We start from the raw sequence: 22,549 nt of genomic DNA on the forward strand, positions 1-22,549 counted from the left end.
TTAAAGGCAAAAGCAATTAAAGATGGCCAGTGAATGACTGGACGTAAGTTCTGTGGAGTCCAAAAATGACAGTTTTGCCTCTAACAGAAGAACTTATGTAAGATAAAGAACAGGAAAAAAGATGTTCGCAGACTGTCTCATACCCACAGTCAAACATGTTTTGGAGCAGGGAAGTTTAGAGACTAATTCCAGGTGAAAGAAACCAGCATGGCTTCTCTTCCATAATTCAACACCATGCAATTAGTTCTGGAAGACACTCAACAAGACGTCACCACACCTAAATCCTATTGAACTGCTCTGGGATGCACTGAATCACAAGGTCAGAAAAAAAATCTCCAACTGGAAAAGGACACCTTTTGGCAAGAGGCATTGCAAAGTATTTCAGCTGACTGTTTGGAGAGACAAACTGTCCAGATTCCAAGAGTATGTAAAGCTGATTATGCTCAGGGAGTATTTTTCTATGGAACATCTGGACATTTATAGATTTGTTCGGTCAAAGTAAATCTTCATACCGTTACATGACTGAGTTTGTTGCATACAAGCAAAAGAAACATCGATGTGTCTCGCAACAACCATAAAAGACTAGGTGTAAATCTTTCAACACTGTATGTTATAAGTTATTATTAAAAGCCACTTGGTTTAGTCATTTTTTACCTGCAAAAGAGCTGCATATCTGTGAAGGAGGTGGACTTTGATCCACTTCAGCTGCATCAGACACTTACAGCACTGTTTACACACCTGCTGAAAAATGCTAACCTTCCCCTACACTGTACAATCACCTGCTGCAGAGCCACCTGGGAAAATATCCCCAGGCTGAATCATGAGCCACAACATGATCATGATTCTTTTTTTTAATTGAAAATATATTTTTCATTAATAACTTTTCAAAGCAGAGTTTTTAGACTGATGGTATTGTTAGTCTGTGTTCTAATAAACCAGTATCAGGATGTATTTATTGATAGACTGGATAAGGGCATCTGCCAAACTCCATGTAGAAATGTAAATAAAACATGAGCTTATAGAAAAATAATTACATCTACTTGGATTGAAGTACAAGTTTCCCAGTTGTAGTTCCCTGTAACCCCAGTTCCAAAAATGTTGGGACACTTTGTAAAATGCAAATGTTTAAACCCAGGAAAATAGGGTAATTTTGAATTTGATGGCTGCAAAAACAATGGCATCTTAAAATAGTGCAGTTTGGGACAGTGCTAACAAAAGCCTGGAAAAAAAGTGTTGCTAACTTGTAGTCCAGATCCATCCTCATAGTTTTTAAGCTGTAACTTCATAGGTTGTAGGCTGCTCATGTGGAACCATGGATTTCCTTCTTTTTCTTCTTCTTCTTCTTCTTTCGGCTGCTCCCATTAGGGGTCGCCACTGCAGATCATCGGTTTCCATACCCCCCCTGTCCTCTACATGTGCCTCTTTCAAAACAACTACCTGCATGTCTTTCCTCACCACATCCATGAACCTCCATCTTGGCCTTCCTCTTTTCCTCTTTCCTGGTGGCTCCATCCTCAGCATTCTCCTACCAATATAACTCATGTCCCTCCTCTGCACATGTCCAAACCATCTCAATCTCACCTCCCTCACCTTGTCTCCAAAACGTCCAACATGCGCTGTCCCTCTAATAAACTTATTTCTAATCTTGTCCATTGCCGTCACTCCCAACAAAAACCATAACATCTTCAGCGCTGCTACCTCCAGCTTCACTTCCTGTCTTTTACTCAATGCCGCTGTCTCTAAATCATACAACATTGCAGGTCTCACCACAGTCCTATAAACTTTCCCTTTCATTCTTGCAGATACCCTACTATCACAAATCACTCCTGTCACTCTTCTCCACCCACTCCACCCTGCCTGCACTCTTTACTTTACTTCCCTAACACACACTCCATTACTTTGCACTGTTGACCCCAGGTACCTGAACTTCACCACCTTCTCCACCTCTTCTCCCTGCAACCGCACTATTCCACTGCCCTCCCTCTCATTTACGCACATGTACTCCGTCTTACTCCTACTGACTTTCATTCCCCTTCTCTCCAACGTGTACCTCCACCTCTCCAGGCTCTTCTCAACCTGGTCACTACTCTCACCACAAATCACAATATTATCCGCAAATATCATAGTCCATGGAGACTCCTGTCTGGCCTCGTCTGTCAACCTGTCCATCACCACTGCAAACAGAAAAGGACTCAGGGCCGATCCTTGATGCAATCCAACCTTCACCTTAAACCAGTCTGTCGTTCCTACTGCACACTTCACTGCTGTCACACTGTCCTCATACATGTCCTGCACCACTCTCACATACTTCTCTGACACACCTGACTTCCTAATAAAATTCCACAACTCCTCTTTTGGCACTCTGTCGTACGCTGTCTCTAAATCCACAAATACACAATGCAATTCCTTCTGTCCTTCTCTATACTTCTCTATCAACATTCTTAAAGCAAATAAGGCTTCTGTGGTGCTCTTCCTCGGCATGAAACCATACTGTTGCTCACAGATGGTCACCTCTTCTCTCAGCCTGGCTTCCACTACTCTTTCCCATAACTTCATGGTGTGACTGATCATCTTTATTCCCCTGTAGTTACTGCAGGTCTGCACATCTCCCTTATTCCTAAAGATCGGTACCAGCACACTCTTTCTCCATTCCTCAGGCATCTTCTCACCTTCCAGAATCTTGTTAAACAATCTGGTTAAAAACTCCACTGCCATCTCTCCTAAACATCTCCATGCTTTTACCGGTATGTCATCTGGTCCAACCGACTTTCCACTCTTCATCCTCTTAATCGCTGCTTTCACTTCCTCCTTACTAATCCTATCCACTTCCTGCTTTACTAACTCCACATCATCCAACCTTCTCTCTCTCATTTTCTTCGTTCATCAGCTGCTCAAAATACTACCTCCACCTTCTCAACACACTCTCCTCACTAATCAACACATTTCCATCTCTATCCTTTATAGCTCTAACTTGCAACACATCCTTCCCAGCTCGGTCCCGCTGCCTGGCCAATCAGTACAAATTCCTTTTCTCCTTCCTTAGTGTTCAAACTCTTATACAGCTCCTCGTATGCCTTTTCCTTGGCTTTTGGCACATCTCTCTTTACCTGCTGCCGCATCTTCTTGTACTCCTGCCTAATTTTCTCGTCACCCTGTTGATCCCAATTCTGTTTTGCCAATCTCTTTCCCCTAATGCTCTCCTGCACTTCCTCATTTTACCACCATGTCTCTTTGTCTTCCTTTCTATTTCCAGATGTCACACCAAGTACTTTACTAGCTGCCTCCCTCATCACTCCTGCAGTAGTTTCCCAATCATCCAGCACCTTTTCACCACCACCGAGCCTCTGTCTGACCTCTTCCCTGAACCTCACACTTCATTCTTCCTCCTTCAGTTTCCACCATCTTATTCTTCTGGCAGTCCTCACACTCCTCCTCTTTTTTTTCACCTCCAGAACCATCCTACAGACCACCATCCAATGCTGCCTAGCTACACTGTCCCCTGCCAACACTACAGTGTTGTCTCCAATCTCCTTCAGGTTGCATCTCCTACATAGAACATAATCCACCTGTGTGCACCTTCCTCCACTCTTATACATCACCCTTTGATCCTCCTTCTTCTTAAAATAAGTGTTTACCACTGCCATTTCCATCCTTTTAGCAAAATCTACCACCATCTGCCCTTCCACATTCCTCTTCTTTCGGCCATACCTACCCATAACCTCCTAATCACCTCAGTTCCCTTAACCTACATGCCCATTAAAGTCTGCCTCATACACCATCTACCACTTCATCTAATTCACTCCAGAATTTTTCCTTCTCCCCCATCTCACAGCCAAGTTGTGGAGCATAGGCACTAATGACATTTATCATCATCCCTTCAACTTCACCCTATAAGAAACTCTCTTCACCTCCACTATACTCTTACTGTACTCTTCCTTCAGGATTACCCCTACACCATTTCTCTTTCCATCCACACCATGATAGAACAGTTTAAACACCTCCAATGTTCCTGGCTTTTCTCCCTTTCCACTTGGTCTCCTGAACACACAAAATATCTACCTTTCTCCTCTCCATCATATCAGCTACCTGTCTTCCTTTACCAGTCATAGTGCCAGCATTTAAAGTACCAACCTTAACCTCCACCCTGTTGGCTAACGATACCTGTGGCGGTCGTTGTTAACCCAGGCCTCGACCGATCCGGTATGAATTTCTTAATCGTGACCCGCATATTCGATTTGGCACATGTTTTACGCTAGATGCCCTTCCTAACGCAACCCTCCCCATTTATCCGGGCTTGGGACCGGCACTAAGAGTGCACTGGCTTGTGCCTCCCTAATGGCTGGGTTCATCTTCAGGTGTTTCCAAAACCCAAATTTTATTTGCTACTGAAATATCACTTTTGTGTACATTACTCTGTAGTGAAGTAGTATTAGGGAAGTCAGGGTTTTTTTTTTTTAATCTGATCTTATTAAGATTATCCTTAGCTGGCTACTGGTGTAGAGGACACATGGAGTAGTTTTTATTATTAGTGCCATTTAGCTAAAATTTGAACCATTTAGATTCTCATAACTAGTATCATTGCTTGGAGAAATGTTCATGGAAGAGACCACTCCTATCAGGAGAGAAACATTTCATCTGAATAAAGGATCAGTCACAATAAGTTTGTTTTGATATGTTGTGATTCTCCCAGTTTCTTTAGGGGTTTGTGCCATTTTTTTTTTTCTCATATTTTGAAAAAAGGTTTTGAGAAAAGTCTGATTAATCTACTGGACACTTTGTGTATATGACAGAATGTATGCATATTTTATAATAAATTAGTTAAATATTTATAAATAGGTTTTTAGTAGTAAATAAAATAGTAAATTATACCTGAGCATATATATATATATATATATATATATATATATATATATATATATATATATATATATATATATATATATATATATATATATATATATACCTTGCTGTATAGCTTAGTTTGACCAAGCTTTTTTTTAATGAATGAATGAGTAAACCCTACTAACAAGAATATGTTTTTTGTTCCGGTGGATTTTCCTGGTTGGGGGTGAAATTCTGTCAGTCTGTCTGTCTTCCCATTTATCTTATTATATTTTTAATCTATTCTATCCATCTTCTCTATGTACAAGATCATCTCACGGAAGCACGACTGTCTTTAATAGTGCGTATATATGGTGCATTTGATTTGAGGCAGGATATATCATATTCATTGTGTGCATTTGAGCTGCTAGATGGGAAAAAAAGGTGAACTAGCCAGCTGACTGTAAAAAGTGAGGATTATTTACCTCAGAGAAATGGCCACATTGCAGCTTTCTTCAATTTAAATGAGTTCCACCATATATACAAGTATTTACATTATTTCAATCAGCATAGATACATTCTTGTACTAAATCTATAGCACTCAATATTTCTCTGAGGTAATCATTCATCACTTATCACAGTTAACTGGCTAGTTTGCCCTTTTAAATGAGTTCCAACGTAAATACCGTAATTCAATGTCACTCTGGGTTAGCGAGGTGGAGATGAGCTCTAGAGTTGGATTATAATATATAGTGTAATGTAATGTAGTGTTATTACCTCTCTTACAGTGTGTATTATAAGCAAAATTATCCAGCAGATACTGTCTAAAAAGGTTTAATGAGAAACTCTTGTCCTTTATTCTGTGTGTGTGTGTGTGTTGTGTGTCGGTTTGACTTAATTTCTACAGATCTGTCCTTGCAGGTACTGGGGGAGCAGTTGTACAGTGAGTAGAGAAGATAGCCAACCACACCCCAACGCTTTTAAAGCCATGCACAGCAAGAACCGTAAGTGAGCAGTTCCATTCCTCAGAGGTACACCAAATGTTTTTGTCTCTTTGAATGTGACTATAATTCATTTTGCCAATATTTGTAAATGCTATGCAGACATTTTATTATCAACACCACACTAATACTGAGAAGGATACTTAATTTCCAGCTTCAATACCTCATGAAAGTATTATAAATCTGTGTGAAAGATTCCTCTCAGGTTCTGGTCCATTTTGACATGACCGCATCATAGCATGACTGCAGATTTCTTCCATGTAATAAATGTGCACTATAGGCTTCTGTTCAGGTACTGGTCAGTTACAATACTCAGATAGTGGATTGGTGTTTAGGAGCCAGTGTAAGCCAAGAAAACATTTTCTAAAATCATTACAGCACCTCGAGCAGTCTAAACACTTGACATAAGAAATGTCAACAGCATGAATCCACGAACCGTAGGTATCATGCTATTAAAATTCTTCTTAATCCAGTCAACAGGCTGGTGGAGGTGCTGTAATGATCTGAGGGAAGTTTTCTTGCCAAAATTCTGACCATCTTCTAACTACACTAGAAACCAAGACCAGGTCATAGCTTTTCCATTCTTCAGATGTCTTTTTCATCAACAAGGGGTTGCTTAATGGATGTTTTTTTTGTTGTTTTTTTCCCCCATGATTTTGTGCAAACTATGTTGTGTGTGAAAATCCTAGGAAAACTAGCACAAACAACCATATGCCCACCATTCAGATGTTTAAAGTGAACATTACCTAAAGCTCTTGACTTACATCTGCATGACTGAGTTATTAGACAATGGCGTAAATTAACGTGTACAGGTGTTTTCATTAAAGTGGACAATGGCAGTGTGTGTGACAGTTTAAAACACAAAAATGTTCTAACTAAATTGTTATCAGATATACAGTGAGGAAAATAAGTATTTGAACACCCTGCTATTTTGCAAGTTCTCCCACTTAGACATCATGGAGGGGTCTGAAATTGTCATCGTAGGTGCATGTCCACTGTGAGAGACATAATCTAAAAAAAAAAAAATCCAGAAATCACAATGTATAATTTTCTAACTATTTATTTGTATGATACAGCTGCAAATAAGTATTTGAACACCTAAGAAAGTCAATGTTAATATTTGGTACAGTAGCCTTTGTTTGCCATTACAGAGGGCAAATGTTTCCTGTAGTTTTTCACCAGGTTTGCACACACTGCAGGAGGGATTTTGGCCCACTCCTCCACACAGATCTTCTCTAGATCAGTCAGGTTTCTGGCCTGTTGCTGAAAAACACGGAGTTTGAGCTCCCTCCAAAGATTCTCTATTGGGTTTAGGTCTGGAGACTGGCTAGGCCACACCAGAACCTTGATATGCTTCTTACAGAGCCACTCCTTGGTAATCCTGGCTGTGTGCTTCGGGTCATTGTCATGTTGGAAGACCCAGCCTCGACCCATCTTCAATGCTCTAACTGAGGGAAGGAGGTTGTTCCCCAAAAATCTCGCAATACATGGCCCCGGTCATCCTCTCCTTAATACAGTGCAGTCGTCCTGTCCCATGTGCAGAAAAAACACCCCCAAAGCATGATGCTACCACCCCCATGCTTTACAGTAGGGATGGTGTTCTTGGGATGGTACTCATCATTCTTCTTACTCCAAACATGTTTAGTGGAATTATGACCCAAAAGTTCTATTTTGGTCTCATCTGACCACATGACTTTCTCCCATGACTCCTCTGGACCATCCAAATGGTCAATGGCAAACTTAAGACGTGCCTGTACATGTGCTGGTTTAAGCAGGGGAACCTTCCGTACCATGCATGATTTCAAACCATGACGTCTTAGTGTATTACCAACAGTAACCTTGGAAACGGTGGTCCCAGCTCTTTTCAGGTCATTGACCAGCTCCTCCCGTGTAGTTCTGGGCTGATTTCTCACCTTCCTTAGGATCATTGAGACCCCACGAGGTGAGATCTTGCATGGAGCCCCAGTCCGAGGGCGATTGACAGTCATGTTTAGCTTCTTCCATTTTCTAATGATTGCTCCAACAGTGGACCTTTTTTCACCAAGCTGCTTGGCAATTTCCCCGTAGCCCTTTCCAGCCTTGTGGAGGTGTTCAATTTTGTCTCTAGTGTCTTTGGACAGCTCTTTGGTCTTGGCCATGTTAGTAGTTGGATTCTTACTGATTGTATGGGGTGGACAGGTGTTATGCAGCTAACGACCTCAAACAGGTGCATCTAATTTAGGATAATAAATGTAGTGGAGGTGGACATTTTAAAGGCAGACTAACAGGTCTTTGGGTTTAAGAATTCTAGCTGATATACAGGTGTTCAAATACTTATTTGAAGATGTATTATACAAATAAATAGTTTAAAAATCATACATTGTGATTTCTGGATTTTTTTTTTAGATTATATCTCTCACAGTGGACATGCACCTACGATGACAATTTCAGACCCCTCCATGATTTCTAAGTGGGAGAACTTGCAAAATAGCAGGGTGTTCAAATACTTATTTTCCTCACTGTATATATTTCTCATTCTTTGTTCTAAAAGTATTTTAACCATCTTCTGCCGTGTTATTTACCTCTATCTACACATACGTGTCCTCCAGAGAGGAGGCAGAGTTCTGCTAGTGGTTCACGAGCCCCTCTGGTTCCCCTAAAGACTAAGATGTCGTTGAGTCAGAGTGAAGTCGAACCTCTGCCATTTCGTGTGCCTCGCGACTACCCGCACTCTCGCTTCAGCAAAGCCCCACTTGCCGTGTACCCTCCCAAAGGTGCCCGATCAAAACCCTGGTTGGTGCCCTAAAACTTTCTTTCACCTATGCAAATAAAACATTGCTGCACAAACCTTGATTATGCTAATTCTGATAATACACAGAATACAATATACTATATTAAAAAATCTCACTATCATATGCCTGTCTGCTATAGTGTGTCCTTACCTGTGGTGAGCTTGGAGAAGATGCCCTGTTTCAGCCGATCTGAAGTAGCGCAAATCAAAGTCAGCTCTGCTGCATCCACGGCTGGGTCGTCACTTTCTATCTCCTCTTCATCCTCTACGTCTTTCTCACCCTCCTCATCACTAAAGTCCACCCTTGCGTCACCAGCATCTTGCAGGAACCAGGAAAAGCATGTGAACGGCCGGGGGACCATATCGTCTCGCTCCACCACGCCCCTGTTACTGACTGACAGGAGGCCAAGCCCGTCACAATCGTCTCCGCTGGACAAGCGGCTTGCTGCGTCTCCGTCCGCGCAGGACAGAAGACCCGCAACATTTCCTTCTCCGTCTTCAGCGGACAAGAGACCCAGTGTCTCACCGTCTCCACCAGAACGAAAACATCTGAATGGAGCAAAGAGCAGCAGCAGTCACAGAAGAGTTTCAGGTTAGAGGATCAGTTTCTTTACCTCATATAGTTTAGTTTAGTCATTGTCATAAAGCAATTTTTAGATTAATTCGAGTGTCATAGTAAATCCATATCCAAGTGCTTGTGTTAATAATATCCATGGACTATGAAGTTTGGTTGTAGGAAACAGGCCACAAAGCTCCGTGTCTCTGCCTGAACTCGCTGAGTTAGCGTGGAGAGTGGCGTGCGGTAGACAGGCTCCAGCTTATGACTTGTTGGATGAGACAGCTTTTTCCCACCATATGTTGTTTGTGCAGGGCCTGGGCTCACCCCAGGTCTGATTTATGCTGTGCTATTAACCAGCTCCAGCTGTTTGTTCTTCATGCTCCTTATAAACCCACAACGGCAGCTTCTTTCTTCTGCTTCATCAAAGTAGAGTGTGGTCAAAACTGAAATTTAAATAAGATTGAAATTACCGTAAATTGCCATAATCCACTATAGTAAATGTACTAGAGTGAATAGTAATAAATATAAATATCTATAGGATCAAAGCTTTTGCCAATTAGTGTTTTTTCTTGATAGGTTTTGTGACTTTTGCTTAATATTTTATACCTGTTAGATGCCTGGGGAAAGCTGATTGGTCAGCGGTGGCCATGTGCATTCAATTCATCATTAGAAATAATCATACATTAAATTTTAAACATACTAAACTTTGTACACCCCAGACTTTGCCAAAAAAATCTACTCATATCCAAAAATTGTAGTGGGTGGAGCCTAGTGACAACCTTGTAATTGGCAGGTGTGTAAATTAAGTAAATTAGGGTGTGTTTTATGTAAATTAGATGTATGTGAGGGTATGTACAACACCCTAATTTACATTTCATTTACATGTCTTATTTACATAAATGAGACGTGTGTGTGAGTGTGTGTGTGTGTGTGTGGGGGGGGTTTAAATTAGGGTGTGTTGTATGTAAATTAGATGTGTGTGTGTGAGGGTAGATTTGGGTGTGTTGATGTTAATGTGAGATGTGTGTCTCTGTAAATTAGGGTGTGTTGTGTGTAAATAATGTGAATGAGATGCGTATGAGGGTAAATTAGGGTGTGTTGTGTATTATATGTGAATGAGATGTTTTTTATATGTAAATGAGATGTGTATGAAGGTAAATTAGGGTGTGTTTTGTGTTATATGTAAATGAGATGTGTATGAGGGTAAATTAGGTGTGTTGTGTGTTATATGTAAATGAGATGTGTGTTATATGTAAATAAGATGTGTGTAAATAATGTGAATAAAATGCATGTGAGGGTAAATTAGGGTTTGTTGTGTGTTATATGTAAATGAGATGTGTATGAGGGAATAATTAGGTGTGTTGTATGTAAATGAGATGTGTGATAGTAAATTAGCTGGAAAACAGGCAGCTGCCTTTCAGAACCAGGCGTACGCTTCATCTCTCACTTTTGTCACTTTCCTCCAGGTAGAGTCTATGATCCGAATAAGCACTGTGGGGTGATCGATCCAGAGAGCAGGAGACCTTGCACTCGATCTCTCACCTGCAAGGTTGGTTTCACACAAAGTTTTTTTTTTTTTTTTTTTTTAATTCGTTTCGTCTCCGTGCTCATAAGATCAGAGACGTGTGGCTAGCTAAAGTTACTGTTGTGTATGCAGACCCACTCTCTGACTCATCGTCGTACAGTCCCGGGTCGGAAGAAGGACTTTGATATTCTTCTTGCTGAGCATAAAGGCCGGGCTAAGGAGAAAGACGCAGGGCAGAAGAGGGATACCACGAGTGCTCCGACAACCCAATCACTCAGTCCTCCTTCCAGCACTTTTTCTTCCAACTGTCACAGTGGCAAGACCACGCCTACCCTCAAGCTGCGGCTGACCAACACACACATGCAGAGGTACATTATCATGATGACCTGCAGCATTGTACTCACTGTACAGGTGTAGTGGTCACAATGGGAGCAGTTAATAGGACTTAACACTCGGATGTTCACCTAAAGGTGTTCAGTGGGGTCGAGGAGGTCAGGGCTCCTTGAGTTCCTCCACTCCACTATTAACACATCATGTTTTCATGGAGCTTGCTTTGTGTACAGGCAGTCAGCTTGCCACATCAAACCATCTCCTTCCAGTTCTCCTCTTTTTACTCATTCTGTTTTTATTTATTTGTACATTTATTTATGTCTTTGTTTGTTTTATATCTCCTCTGTAGAGGCTCTTTTGGTGGTGGTGCAGTGGTGCTCAGTTCCACGACTCTTCCTGCCCCTGATCAGATCGCTGGCTGCCAGAGATACGGCGTGGAAGTCCACGAATCCAGCGACGAGGCCGAGGAACCGGAGAAAACTTCATGCCATTACTCATTGTTTCATCCACAACCCATTAGTGTGAGAACATCAGTAGATCCGTGGTTCATTAATTTTATGAGAAATTCTGTAGGTTCTAAAGTAGTGGATAAAGCAAAAAACAACAACAAAGGTGACCATGAAGAACCAAAAAACTTTAGATGGGGACCGTAGTACAGTAAATGTTGCATTATATCAAGCTGTATTATATTAAAATGAGATTTGCGATAGTTTCTCTCCTATTTGATTTGATAAAATTATAATAAATCAATTAATTGAATGAATACATAAATAGGAAACGTGATGCTGTAATCTGCTAAATTAAGCCAGGTTTTTTTTCTAGTTTTCTAGTTCATTGAAACATTTATAGTAAAATAGAGAACAGCTTCCCAGTATATAACCAATATTACCAGCTACATGCTTGTAATATCACTGACCACAAATGAGACACGAAGCACATTTTAAAGGTTTTTCCAATTTTTACAGTGAAATTAAAATATATTTTCTACATATAATTTTTATTTAATTAAAAAGAAAACCAAAATGTTATGTTCTGTGTCAATGGCATTGCCCTACACTATATTTGGTACATCTATAGATGGAGGCAAATGATCATAAAACCAACCTGAAGCATTTTATTGCTATTAATAATGGAAAATTTTTAATAAAAAAAAAAAATGCTTATTATTATTATTATTATTATTATTATTATTATTAATAATAATAATAATAATGCACCAGAAATTGTTAATAAAGCAGGAAGTATATACGTCATGTTATAATACATTTACAGGAAGATACAGCTGGGTCTATAAGTATTTGGACAGCGACGCTTTCTGGGAGGTTGCCTCTGTGCCCCACCACAAAGGTTTTAAAATGAATGTGATTGCAATGTAGACTTTCATCTTTAATTCAGTAGGGATTAGAAATTAGATCTTTTTATTGCCAGATCCTCCTTTTCCACAGAGTTTTCTGGTTTTTCTTAACAAATTGTTCTGATTTTAATCACCGTTTTCTCAACCCAAAACTCTGCTGCCATTTCACAGACATATTCAGATAACCTTATGTGAATTCAGCTTTTATAGGTGGAAACGTGGAACTTGAAACGTGACTCTCCTGGAGGTCATGAGTTCATTTCTATAGCGCTTTTCACAATGCGTAAGAATTATAGAACAAAAAACATTGAATTTAAGTGAATTATGTGTTACTATAAGTAAATTTTGCGTCAGTCATGGTTTAGAACGGCATCTAGGTGTCTTAGATCTAAATTTGCATTTAAATTAACGTATAATTTCCGAGCACAAACTGGAGAAAAACCACCGAACGCTCAATTCTTACACGTGAGTTCAGCAAGTGCCATCCGAGCAACATGCTTACAGTGTGAACAGTGAACACAGCAGCACATCTTAGCTTCACACTAGTTATAATGTACATTTAGATTTTACATTTACAGCATTTAGCTGACGCTCTTCTCCAGGACGAAGGACAAAAGTGCTTTGAATAAATCAACAAAATAACCAACAAAACAAACAGACAAAAAAGTGTTTCAGGATACTGCATATACAAGTATCATTATTTAATCAACACACAGACCTGTAAGTCACTGACTAGACATTTGAGGAGGTAAATACACATCACTCGTGACACTTTGGTATTTCATTTGTTTGCTAGTTCAAGATATTCTTGGGGGCATCCATATTATTCCCCCACCATTTTCCCCACTTTTGTTCAGTGTTGTACAGATTGCAAAAGAAATAAACTTGAACCTAGGAATAATGTTTCTCCTTCTGTTTCCTGGTCAGTGGTGTGCGTTCAGCAGCCGGTTGATGGGTCACGGCCACTACGTGTTCGACAGACACTGGGACAGGATAAGGTTTGCGCTGCACTGCATGGTGGAGAAGCATGTCAATGCCCAGATGTGGAGGTAAGAGGAGTTGAAAATGCTGTGTGTCGTATTGGTTGGGCACCGATTTCTCATGTAAACTAACACAGGAGTGGCGAGATTTGTTGGAAGAGAAGCTAAATGGAGATGGAGGTAACTGATAGCTTTTATAATAGATACTGGATAATAAACAAAGCTAATACTCCATGTAAAATTTTATATTTTAATAATAATAATAATTTATTACAAAAAAAATATATTTCAATGCTTTGGCCTTTGTAAAGACATTTAAAGATGGCTATTTTAAGCATGATCGTTTGGATTTAGGTGAAATGGTGACGCTTTACAACAGGGGGCAACAAACAATTTTCTGTGCGGGTCACATCATTTTCTTAAATTTAATGTGGTTCAGCCTATACCAGAAAATGACACGACTACCAGTATTATTGTGGAGATTTTATCATGATTTTAAATTAATTTATTTTGCTTCCTAATGCTAATTAGTTTAATATTTTGTTATGCACCGTACAGACAAATGAGCGTAACTTTTCAAGAGATTTATCAGATATTAAAAAAGCATTCTTACCTTCACAATAAAATTTTTTTCATATTCGTTGGTATTGAAATCAAAACATTTATTTTGTATGTACATACATTTATATGCATTTGCATATGGTTGGTGTGTGAATCTAAGAAATAATTAGTCATTAGTCATGTTCATAACTAAAGGTTGACCGATGGATTTTACCGATATTAATAGCCAGGTTGGATCGTACTTGCCGATAATCGATTAATCAACCGATAGTTTTTAAAATGGATACTGGATAAAAAAACACAAACATAACACTCCATGTGAAATATTACTGAGCTTTATTAAAAAAAAAAAAAAAAAAAAAAGATAAATAAATACCGTATTTTCCGGACTATAAGCCGCTACTTTTTTCCCCCGCTTTAAACCCCGCGGCTTAAACAATGAAGCAGCTAATTTATGGATTTTTTTCCTGGGTTTTTCCCGGTTTCACAAAGTTCATGCCGCCAAAAAACTGAGCCCCATAACATTAGACCAATGAAATTGCTGAACGGGTTCAGCTGAACCAACGAAACTCTTTATATTAAATCGCGCTCCCACTGAATCGAGCCGCACCACATCATAAATATGGATGATGTTCCTCTGACGTTCGACCTGCCGCTCACTCGGACTGTCTACAGGAAATGCAAATCACTCGTCACGCTGAAAACAACCGGGCATGAAAACACACTTCCCCTGTGTTCTGAGCTGCACGGCATCGGGAGAAAAGCTTCACCGATGGTGATTTTTAAACGCACGACGATGCCAAAAAAAAAACTCCTGAGAGAAATAGTTGTGAAAGGAAGGAGGAAGACAGTGAACAATGACTTTCTTGGTAGGCAACTGTTTAGATACAAGCCGTGTAACAGACACTGTCTTTCGTTAAAGCCTGTGTAAAGTTCATTAGTTTGAATGTAGGCTTATAGACAGGTGCGGCTTATTTATGTTCAAAATAAAAATCTTTGTACAATTCAGTGGGTGCGGCTTATATTTGGGTGCGCTTAATAGTCCGGAAATTACTGTAGTGTACTGAATCATGAAAATTTGCTAATGGAAATAAATATGAATATATCCATTAATAAATATAATTATATCATTTATATATATATATATATATATGCTTGCATGTAAAAACAAACAGCACGTGGCATCAGTGATTCACGTCTAAAGGCTACTCTCTTACTGTATAATGACAGCAGACCTTCTCACACACTTCAGCGCAGACGCAACACAGAAAAACAAACAGTATGGATTTTTGCAGATAGTTGCTTCAACTATTGGTGCCGATTAATTAGCAAAACCGATCGTTCAGTCGACCTTTAGTACAAACAAGCTTTGTGTTGGTGTGAGTTTGTTCTGTACACAGATGATGCTCTGTTCAGTGCCGGCATGGTTCCTGCCTCAGTCTGATTATGTCACATGTTGTGTGTTGTAGGAAAGTCCCTCTAGCGGAAGACAGCATTCCTTGCATGTCTGATCCATCATCTCTGACTATGCCGCTACTGCCGAGCTCCACTCCATCCATCGACTCCATTTCCTCTGTGTCCTGCTCCACCTCGGTCTCCCAGAACGGCAGAATCTTCTGCTTCCAGGAATCCAAACTGCAGCTGAATAAAACAGCCAAGTCGTTAAAAACCTCTGCAGACAGAGTGCTGTTGAAGAAGCTCAAGCCACCTGCAGTTGCTGAGAAAAAGACTGAGAGTGAGTACTATCCTTCCTGCCATGCACACATTAGCAACGGCACAGCAGCCCTGAGCATGAGGTCCAAACCGAGCCAGCCAGGAGGAAGTCAAGTCCTGAGCAACACGGACAGATACACCAGCATCGACCTAAACCTGCCCCCGGTGCCAAAGGGCAAACACGGAGCGGTTCTGTCCCAACGGCTGCAGCCATGCGGATCCACGAAGGGGCACAAACGCAAAACCTCGGGCTGCGATCGAGTGGGCAAAGTGACCAAAACAACGGTGCACAACGAAATCTTCCAGAAGAGCAGCACTGCTTTACTGTCTTCGGCAGCTGAGGCGTCCCATAGCGCCCTCTCCAGACTGGTGAGCATTGAGATTTAGTGGTACGGACGTTATCATTGTATTAGACTGTAACTCTTGATTTTCATACACTGTTTTGTGTTTGTATAACGACAGTAAGGTGTGTGTGTGTGTGTATGTTTGTTAAGGTTGTGCTGCCATATACAACAAAAATCTAGCGCTTAAATTCACGTACAGAATAAAGACATTCATACCAGATCAGAGGTAAATTCCCAACGGGCAAATTGATTTTCAGCAGTTCAGACGCTATTTCTTTCAGTAATCTGAATGAGAGCTGTGAATTAGTGTGTTGTTAAAGTAATAGTAAAAAAAGTAAAGTGGAGAAGCACAGTGGTGGGAGCTCTTATTATGCTATATGGCATGCTATGGGTTCTCTTCAGCTGGGACTGGGGCTCTGCTCAGGATAGTCATTGTTGGCCAACAAAACACCAAACTATTTTGACGTAAAACCTGCAGGAGTGCAAGAATAAAATCGACGACCCAAAGGGCGAAATGCAAGAACACAAAAGAACAGCATCAGAAGTTTTTTTTTTTTTTAAGTCCAGATCTAAATCCTACTGAAATTTTGTGAAATGAAGGAACGGTGACCGAAGCCACCTGGAGGATATTTGGGACCAAATCAGGAAAGTTGGAAAATTGCTGTATATTACAAGCAATAAATGAGTTAAATGACAAACTTATGTTACCAGCTTATTGTAAACAGGTTATTTTTTCCTAAAACCTTTATATTTGCTGTTTCTTGGATTCCGCTGGTTGTTTTATCACCATTTCACATTTTGTTGGCATTTTTTACATCAGGGGTGTGTATTTGTCATATATATATATATATATATATATATATATATATATATATATATATATATATATATATATATATATATACACACACACACACACTCTCTCTCTCCATGTGTGTTTTGCAGTCCAAGGTGAATCAGTGATGCTGGCTGAGGTGGAACACTTAAAGCAGCTTTTGCAGCAGCGACCTTCGACCCCTCCTCGGTTACACACGGCGATGATTTTTGACCCGCCTTGACCTGCATGCAGCTCTGCGACCCCACCTGGCCCCTGTGGAGCCCATTGCGCTGCGCTCGCGCGCGCGCGCGTGTGTGTGTATGTGTATGTGTGTGTGTGTGTGTGTGTGTGTGTGTTTGCGCACACTCCTAGACTGCCAAATCCAAGCCTGCTGCAGCTTCAACTGTCTCGTTATTTAGGTACTGCGACTTGTCATGGATCAGCAGGGACACGTTGACGGTATTCTGGTCAGCTGTTACATAAACCTGCACGTGCGATGACGTCACGGATGTTTCCGGCTCTCCAGCGAGGTTTACAGTGGAAGCGTGTCAGTGCTGCGAGAGCGAGGCAGGCTCTTTAAACCTGACCGGATCTAAAGTGCACTTAGCGTCCTATCATGCCTGAACTGCACAGCTGGCTGCAGAGAAACAAACAAACAAACAAACAAAACAAAGCATTTCACCAAGGGAATATTTTCTAGATGCTTTTTGGCAAGCGTATTTTTCTAAAGTGGGTGAATTCAGGTTTTCAACGATCAGGACTCGGAAAGCAAACTAGCCTAGTGTTACATTTTGTATTATAATTTATCCCACAGTACCCCCCCCCCCCCCCCAAGATTTACACTGCGCAAAGGTTTATTTGTACGTCGTTCTAAAAAGTCAAAGTATTAATCTAATAACCTTGTTGTTGGAAATATCAGTGCATATGTTTTTTTTTATAGAATATTTATTGTTTCTGTCTATCAGAGCTTAGGAATCTAGATGTTTCTGTCTTCAGTGATCTCCAAAATGGTTTAATATGAAAAGAAATCCACCACGTCTTCTTTCTCACGATCTAGCCGAGTTCTCGAGACACTCAGGTTCACACAATCAGAAGGGAGAAACGGCTTTAGAAAAGAAAAAACCACACAAAAAAACTATCGTTGCAAGCAAAATGACCGCAAAATTTTTGGTCCACAAACCTTTTTAGAATGGGAGTCAGCGTGTGTGTGTGTGTGTGTGTGTGTGTGTGTGTGTGTGTGTGTGTGTGTGTGTGTGTGTGTGTGTGTGTGTGTGTGTGTGTGTGTGTGTGTGTGTGTGTGTGTGTGTGTGTGTGTGTGTGTGTGTGTGTGTGTGTGTGTGTGTGTGTGTGTGTGTGTGGAATGCCAGTCTGCATTTTCTATTTCAGAAAGGAATTTAATTCGGTCGCTCTTTCACCAGGTTTGTGTAGTACGTATTTAATTATTATTTGTGTTATTATTATTATTATTATTGTGCGATTCAAACCTGTACAGGTTGTAGCGTTGTTACGATGTTACGATCGAGATGGACCGTGAAGATTTGGCTCGACTTTTTTCCCTCACAGAGATGTTCTTTGTGACATAATTGATCTAGTGAAGACAGAACTCTGACCAGTTGTAAAGATCCCCTTATTTTGCACTTTGGACTATGAACAGAAATGTAATAATGTTTGTATTTATAAAGATATAATGAGGAATAGGCAACGATATCTCTATAGTTTTGTCCGTGACAGCTGTGTGAGAACATGTAACATTTAAGGACATAACTGTGTGATTCCCGATGCCATAACCCAGTCCCGCGCCTGTCCTGTTATGTGTCGTTATTACCGCATTGCCTTTAGCTGATATGCAAAAATTTGGCTGTAGGTCAACCGCCAGAGCTAAAAAACCTAAAACCCCGAACCCCCGAAGAGCTCTTCACCATCCAGGTGATCGTGATTTTACCTTCCAGGCGATGGTGTTCAGTGCTTCCACAGAGTACTCAGGAGATGGTTTGGTAACGTGCAAGTGAACGAAATTCCACACATCACACAATATTGTGTACGTCTTCTTTCACAGCCTTGGGTGGAAAAAACTGTGAGGTGAATTTAAAAAAAAAGGCCAGAAAAACATTCGGTTCATGCATTTAGGGTCCGGTTTATAAGGCATTACGAAGACCACTGCAGCCACTGCTACAGGAATGTGAGAACAATCATCACAATCATTTACATTCAATTACATGGGGAGGTGGAGATTAGCGGTTAAGGTGTTGGACTTTGAATCGGAAGGTCTGGAGTTTAAAACCACACCAGGCTGCCACTCCTGGGCCCCTGAGCAAGGCCCTCAACCCCATAGCTGCTCAGATGTATGAATGAGATAAACGTAAGTCGCTCTGGATAACGGAGTGCCATAAATGTAAATGACATTCCATTCAAATCATTAGATCAAAAATCCGAAGCGATTCATGATCTGACAATGTGTCTGATTTTTCATTTTGACGCTACTCAATCCTGAAGACACTGGAGGTTTTTTTCAAACTAGCATTTTTTATTTATTTATGAAATCTCAGAACCACAATGATCTCAATTATCAATGACATTCAATGAGCTGCTGTAAATAACTCACATTTCTAGCAAAGCATTTTGCTCCCCATCATCATCATCATCAACATCATCTTGATTGTGTAGGCCTAACGTTTCGTTTTTTCCCAGACCACCTCCTCTCCAACAGCAGTGCAAGCAGTGGTCTCCACATACAGTGGTGTACAAAAGTGTGTGCCCCCTTCCTGATTTCTTAGTTTTTTGCATGTTTGTCACACTTTAATGTTTCAGATCATTAAACGAATTTAAATATTAGTACAAGATAAACAGTTATAAAAAGTGAACCTGACATGCAGTTTTTAAATGAAGAAAATCCAAAACTACATGGCCCTTTGTGAAAAAGTGTTTGCCCCCCTGTTAAAACTGTGGTTTATCACACCTGAGTTGAATTTTTCTTGCCACACCCGGGCCTGATTGCTGCCACACCTGTTCACAATCAAGAAATCTCTTAAATAAGACCTGCCTGACGAAGTGAAGTAGATCAAAAGATCCTCAAAAGCTAGACATCATGCTGAGATCCAAAGAAACAAATGAAAAAGAAAGTAATTGAGATCAGTTTTGAAAAGGTTATAAAGCCATTTCTAAAGCTTTGGGACTCCAGTGAAGTACAGTGAGAGCCATTATTCACAAATAGCGAAAACATGAAACAGTGGAGAACCTTCTCAGAAGTGGCCGGCTGACCAAAATTACCCCAAGAGCACAGCGACGACTCATACAAGAGGTCACAAAAGACCCCACAACATCATCCAGGCCTCCAGGCCTCACTTTCCTCAGTTAAGGTCAGTGATCATGACTCCAGAACATGACATCAGAAGAAAGAGACTGCAAAAATGGTCTGCATGGCAGATTTCCAAGACCAAAACCGCTGCTGAGTAAAAAGAACATAAAGGCTCATATCAGTTTTGCCAGAAAACATCTTGATGATCCCCAAGACTTTTGGGAAAATACTCTTGAGGACTGACGAGACAAAAGTTGAACTTCTTGAAGTTGTGTGGCCCATTAAGTCTGGTGTAAAAGTAACACCACATTTGAGAAAAAGATCTTCATACCAATAGTAAAATATGGTGGTGGTGGAAGTGTGATGGTCTGGGGCTGTTTTGCTGCTTCAGGACCTGGAAGACTTGCTGTGATAAATGGAACCATGAATTCTGCTGTTTACCAAAAAAATCCTGAAGGAGCATGTCCGGCCATCTGTTTGTGACCTCAAGCTGAAGCGAACTTGGTTTTGGCAGCAGGACAATGATCCAAAACACACCAGCAAGTCCACCTCTGACTGGCTAAAGAAAACCAAAATGAAGACTTTGGAGTGGCCTAGTCAAAGTCCTGACCTAAATCCTATTGAGATGCTGTGGCATGACCTTAAAAAGGCAGTTCATGCTCGAAAACCCTCCAATGTGGCTGAATTACAACAATTCTGCATAAATGAGTGACCAAAATTCCTCCACAGCGCTGTAACAGACTCACTGCAAGTTATCACAAACGCTTGTTGCTGCTCAGGGTGGCCCAACCAGTCATTAGGTTTAGGGGGCAAACACTTTCTCACAGAGGGCCATGTAGTTTTGGATTTTGTTTTCCCTCAATGATAAAAACCTTCATTTAAAAAGTGCATGTTGTGTTCATTTGTGTTATCTTTTACCAATATTTAAATTAAAACATTAAAGTGTGACAAACATGCAACAAAAGAAGAAATCAGGAACTTTTCCACACCACAGTACACACACAGACTAATAATTTGGAGCGAATTTATTCTCAGAATTAGTGTGTGAACAAAATCAGCCGTGCGTCACATCAACGGGCTAGAAAATGCTATTCGGATTCATTTGAGACACACTGTTTCATGTCGTACCAAATATGTCACTGATGTATAGATTTTCCTGGTTTAAAGGGCAAAATACTAAAAACATGTTCATTGATTGAGAATTTTTTTTTTTTTAGAAAGGCTATAAAACATCATGCTTTCTTTCCACTTTTACTGAAATCAAGGTGGTTTTTTTTTGGCTCAGTGCCATGCAGTGTGTGCTGCTGCTTCCGAAAGGGCAGTGTTTCTTCCTTAGATTTTTTTTTCTTTTGGTTACTTTGAATAATAGAAAATGCCCTTTTCCTAGTTTTTTGTTTTATCGTTATCACAACTTAACCAAAGTCGTTTTCTCGTAATCGTGACATAATTTTCCAATGATCTCAACCTAATTTTATCGCCATAACAAACGTCAGAATGTTTCTTGTGATCTTGACAATACAAAACGTCTTTTCCAGTGATCGGTATTTAATTTTACTGTGTGTTCGGCATAAGAGCGCGTTCCAGAGGCAACATCATGGATGGTCTCATTTGCTTTTACTTTGATCAGGGACTCAAACTAAAATAGCTCTGTGTCTGTTAGTGATCGACACTTGAGAAGGAGGCTGTCGGGTTTGCAACCTTATTGTAGAAGACAATATAGTGACCCTGAACATGTAGTTCATTGCCAGCTAACTTGAGACTGACCGGGACGTCTGCTTCCAAAGTCGTGATCACGAGGAAACAAGAAAGTAAATTATGCATGGCACCTTAGGATGTCTGTAGAATACTGTAACCTGCAGTCGGACCCCCCCCCCCTTCCCCCCCCCCCCCTCCAACACACACACACACACACACACACACACACACATACACACACACACACACACACACACACACACACACACACACCGTGATGAAGCTGTTGAGAACCGGAGCCCTGACGTGCTACTTACATCTACTGATAAAACCATTTACTCTTGTACACACTTGTGCATATGACTACATTGCTTATTTTGTTGAATGTCAATATCAAAAAAAAAAAAGCATCATTGTGTCATTCGCCGTTTCTCGCCATGTCGGCCTGCGCGTTCTCCACTCCGAAATAGACGTGTACTTTCAGTTTTGACAATGTTTTTATTTTTTTTGCATTTCAAATGTTCCATAAATAGATATAAATTTTTGTATGATTCTACTTTATTGTCGTTATTTTATTGACTGAGTAGTGCTGTGTGGAAGATCTGCATGAAAGCCTGCAGCAAATGGTTCAAGTGGCAGCAAGTGAGATTCGTGAGGTTTGCTTTTTTTTTTCTTTTAATGAGAAAACCTTTAACCTTTTGATTTAAATGGGAATTTCCCAGCAGCCTCTTTACTGAACTCACCTCTAACGAAGTACACAAAGTTTCCAGAGAAACAGGATGTT

General features: G+C 40.4%; 1 protein-coding gene across 11 annotated transcripts in view; it reads left to right on the plus strand.

The window, feature by feature from the left end:
* Window positions 1–21,318, plus strand: part of atxn7l1 (ataxin 7-like 1) — a 34,003-nt gene extending 12,685 nt beyond the window's left edge. For 4 of the 11 annotated variants that reach the window (XM_083528419.1, XM_083528425.1, XM_083528424.1 and 1 more), the window contains 9 exons: window positions 5,743–5,825; window positions 8,411–8,594; window positions 8,733–9,184; window positions 10,618–10,700; window positions 10,809–11,044; window positions 11,356–11,527; window positions 13,288–13,409; window positions 15,371–15,983; window positions 16,904–21,318. In XM_083528419.1, the coding sequence (XP_083384545.1) occupies window positions 5,743–5,825; window positions 8,411–8,594; window positions 8,733–9,184; window positions 10,618–10,700; window positions 10,809–11,044; window positions 11,356–11,527; window positions 13,288–13,409; window positions 15,371–15,983; window positions 16,904–16,921 (1,963 nt within the window). In that variant the 3' untranslated portion in view covers window positions 16,922–21,318. Of the gene's footprint in view, window positions 1–5,742; window positions 5,853–8,410; window positions 8,595–8,732; window positions 9,185–10,617; window positions 10,701–10,808; window positions 11,045–11,355; window positions 11,528–13,287; window positions 13,410–15,370; window positions 15,984–16,108; window positions 16,321–16,360; window positions 16,799–16,903 lie in introns of those variants that run through there. The other 7 variants (XM_083528422.1, XM_083528423.1, XM_083528421.1 and 4 more) reach the window with 5 other exon arrangements.
* Window positions 21,319–22,549: the final 1,231 nt, after the last annotated feature.

Source organism: Silurus aristotelis (genome assembly GCF_946808225.1).
Source record: "Silurus aristotelis genome assembly, chromosome: 24".
Classification (NCBI taxonomy): domain Eukaryota; kingdom Metazoa; phylum Chordata; class Actinopteri; order Siluriformes; family Siluridae; genus Silurus; species Silurus aristotelis.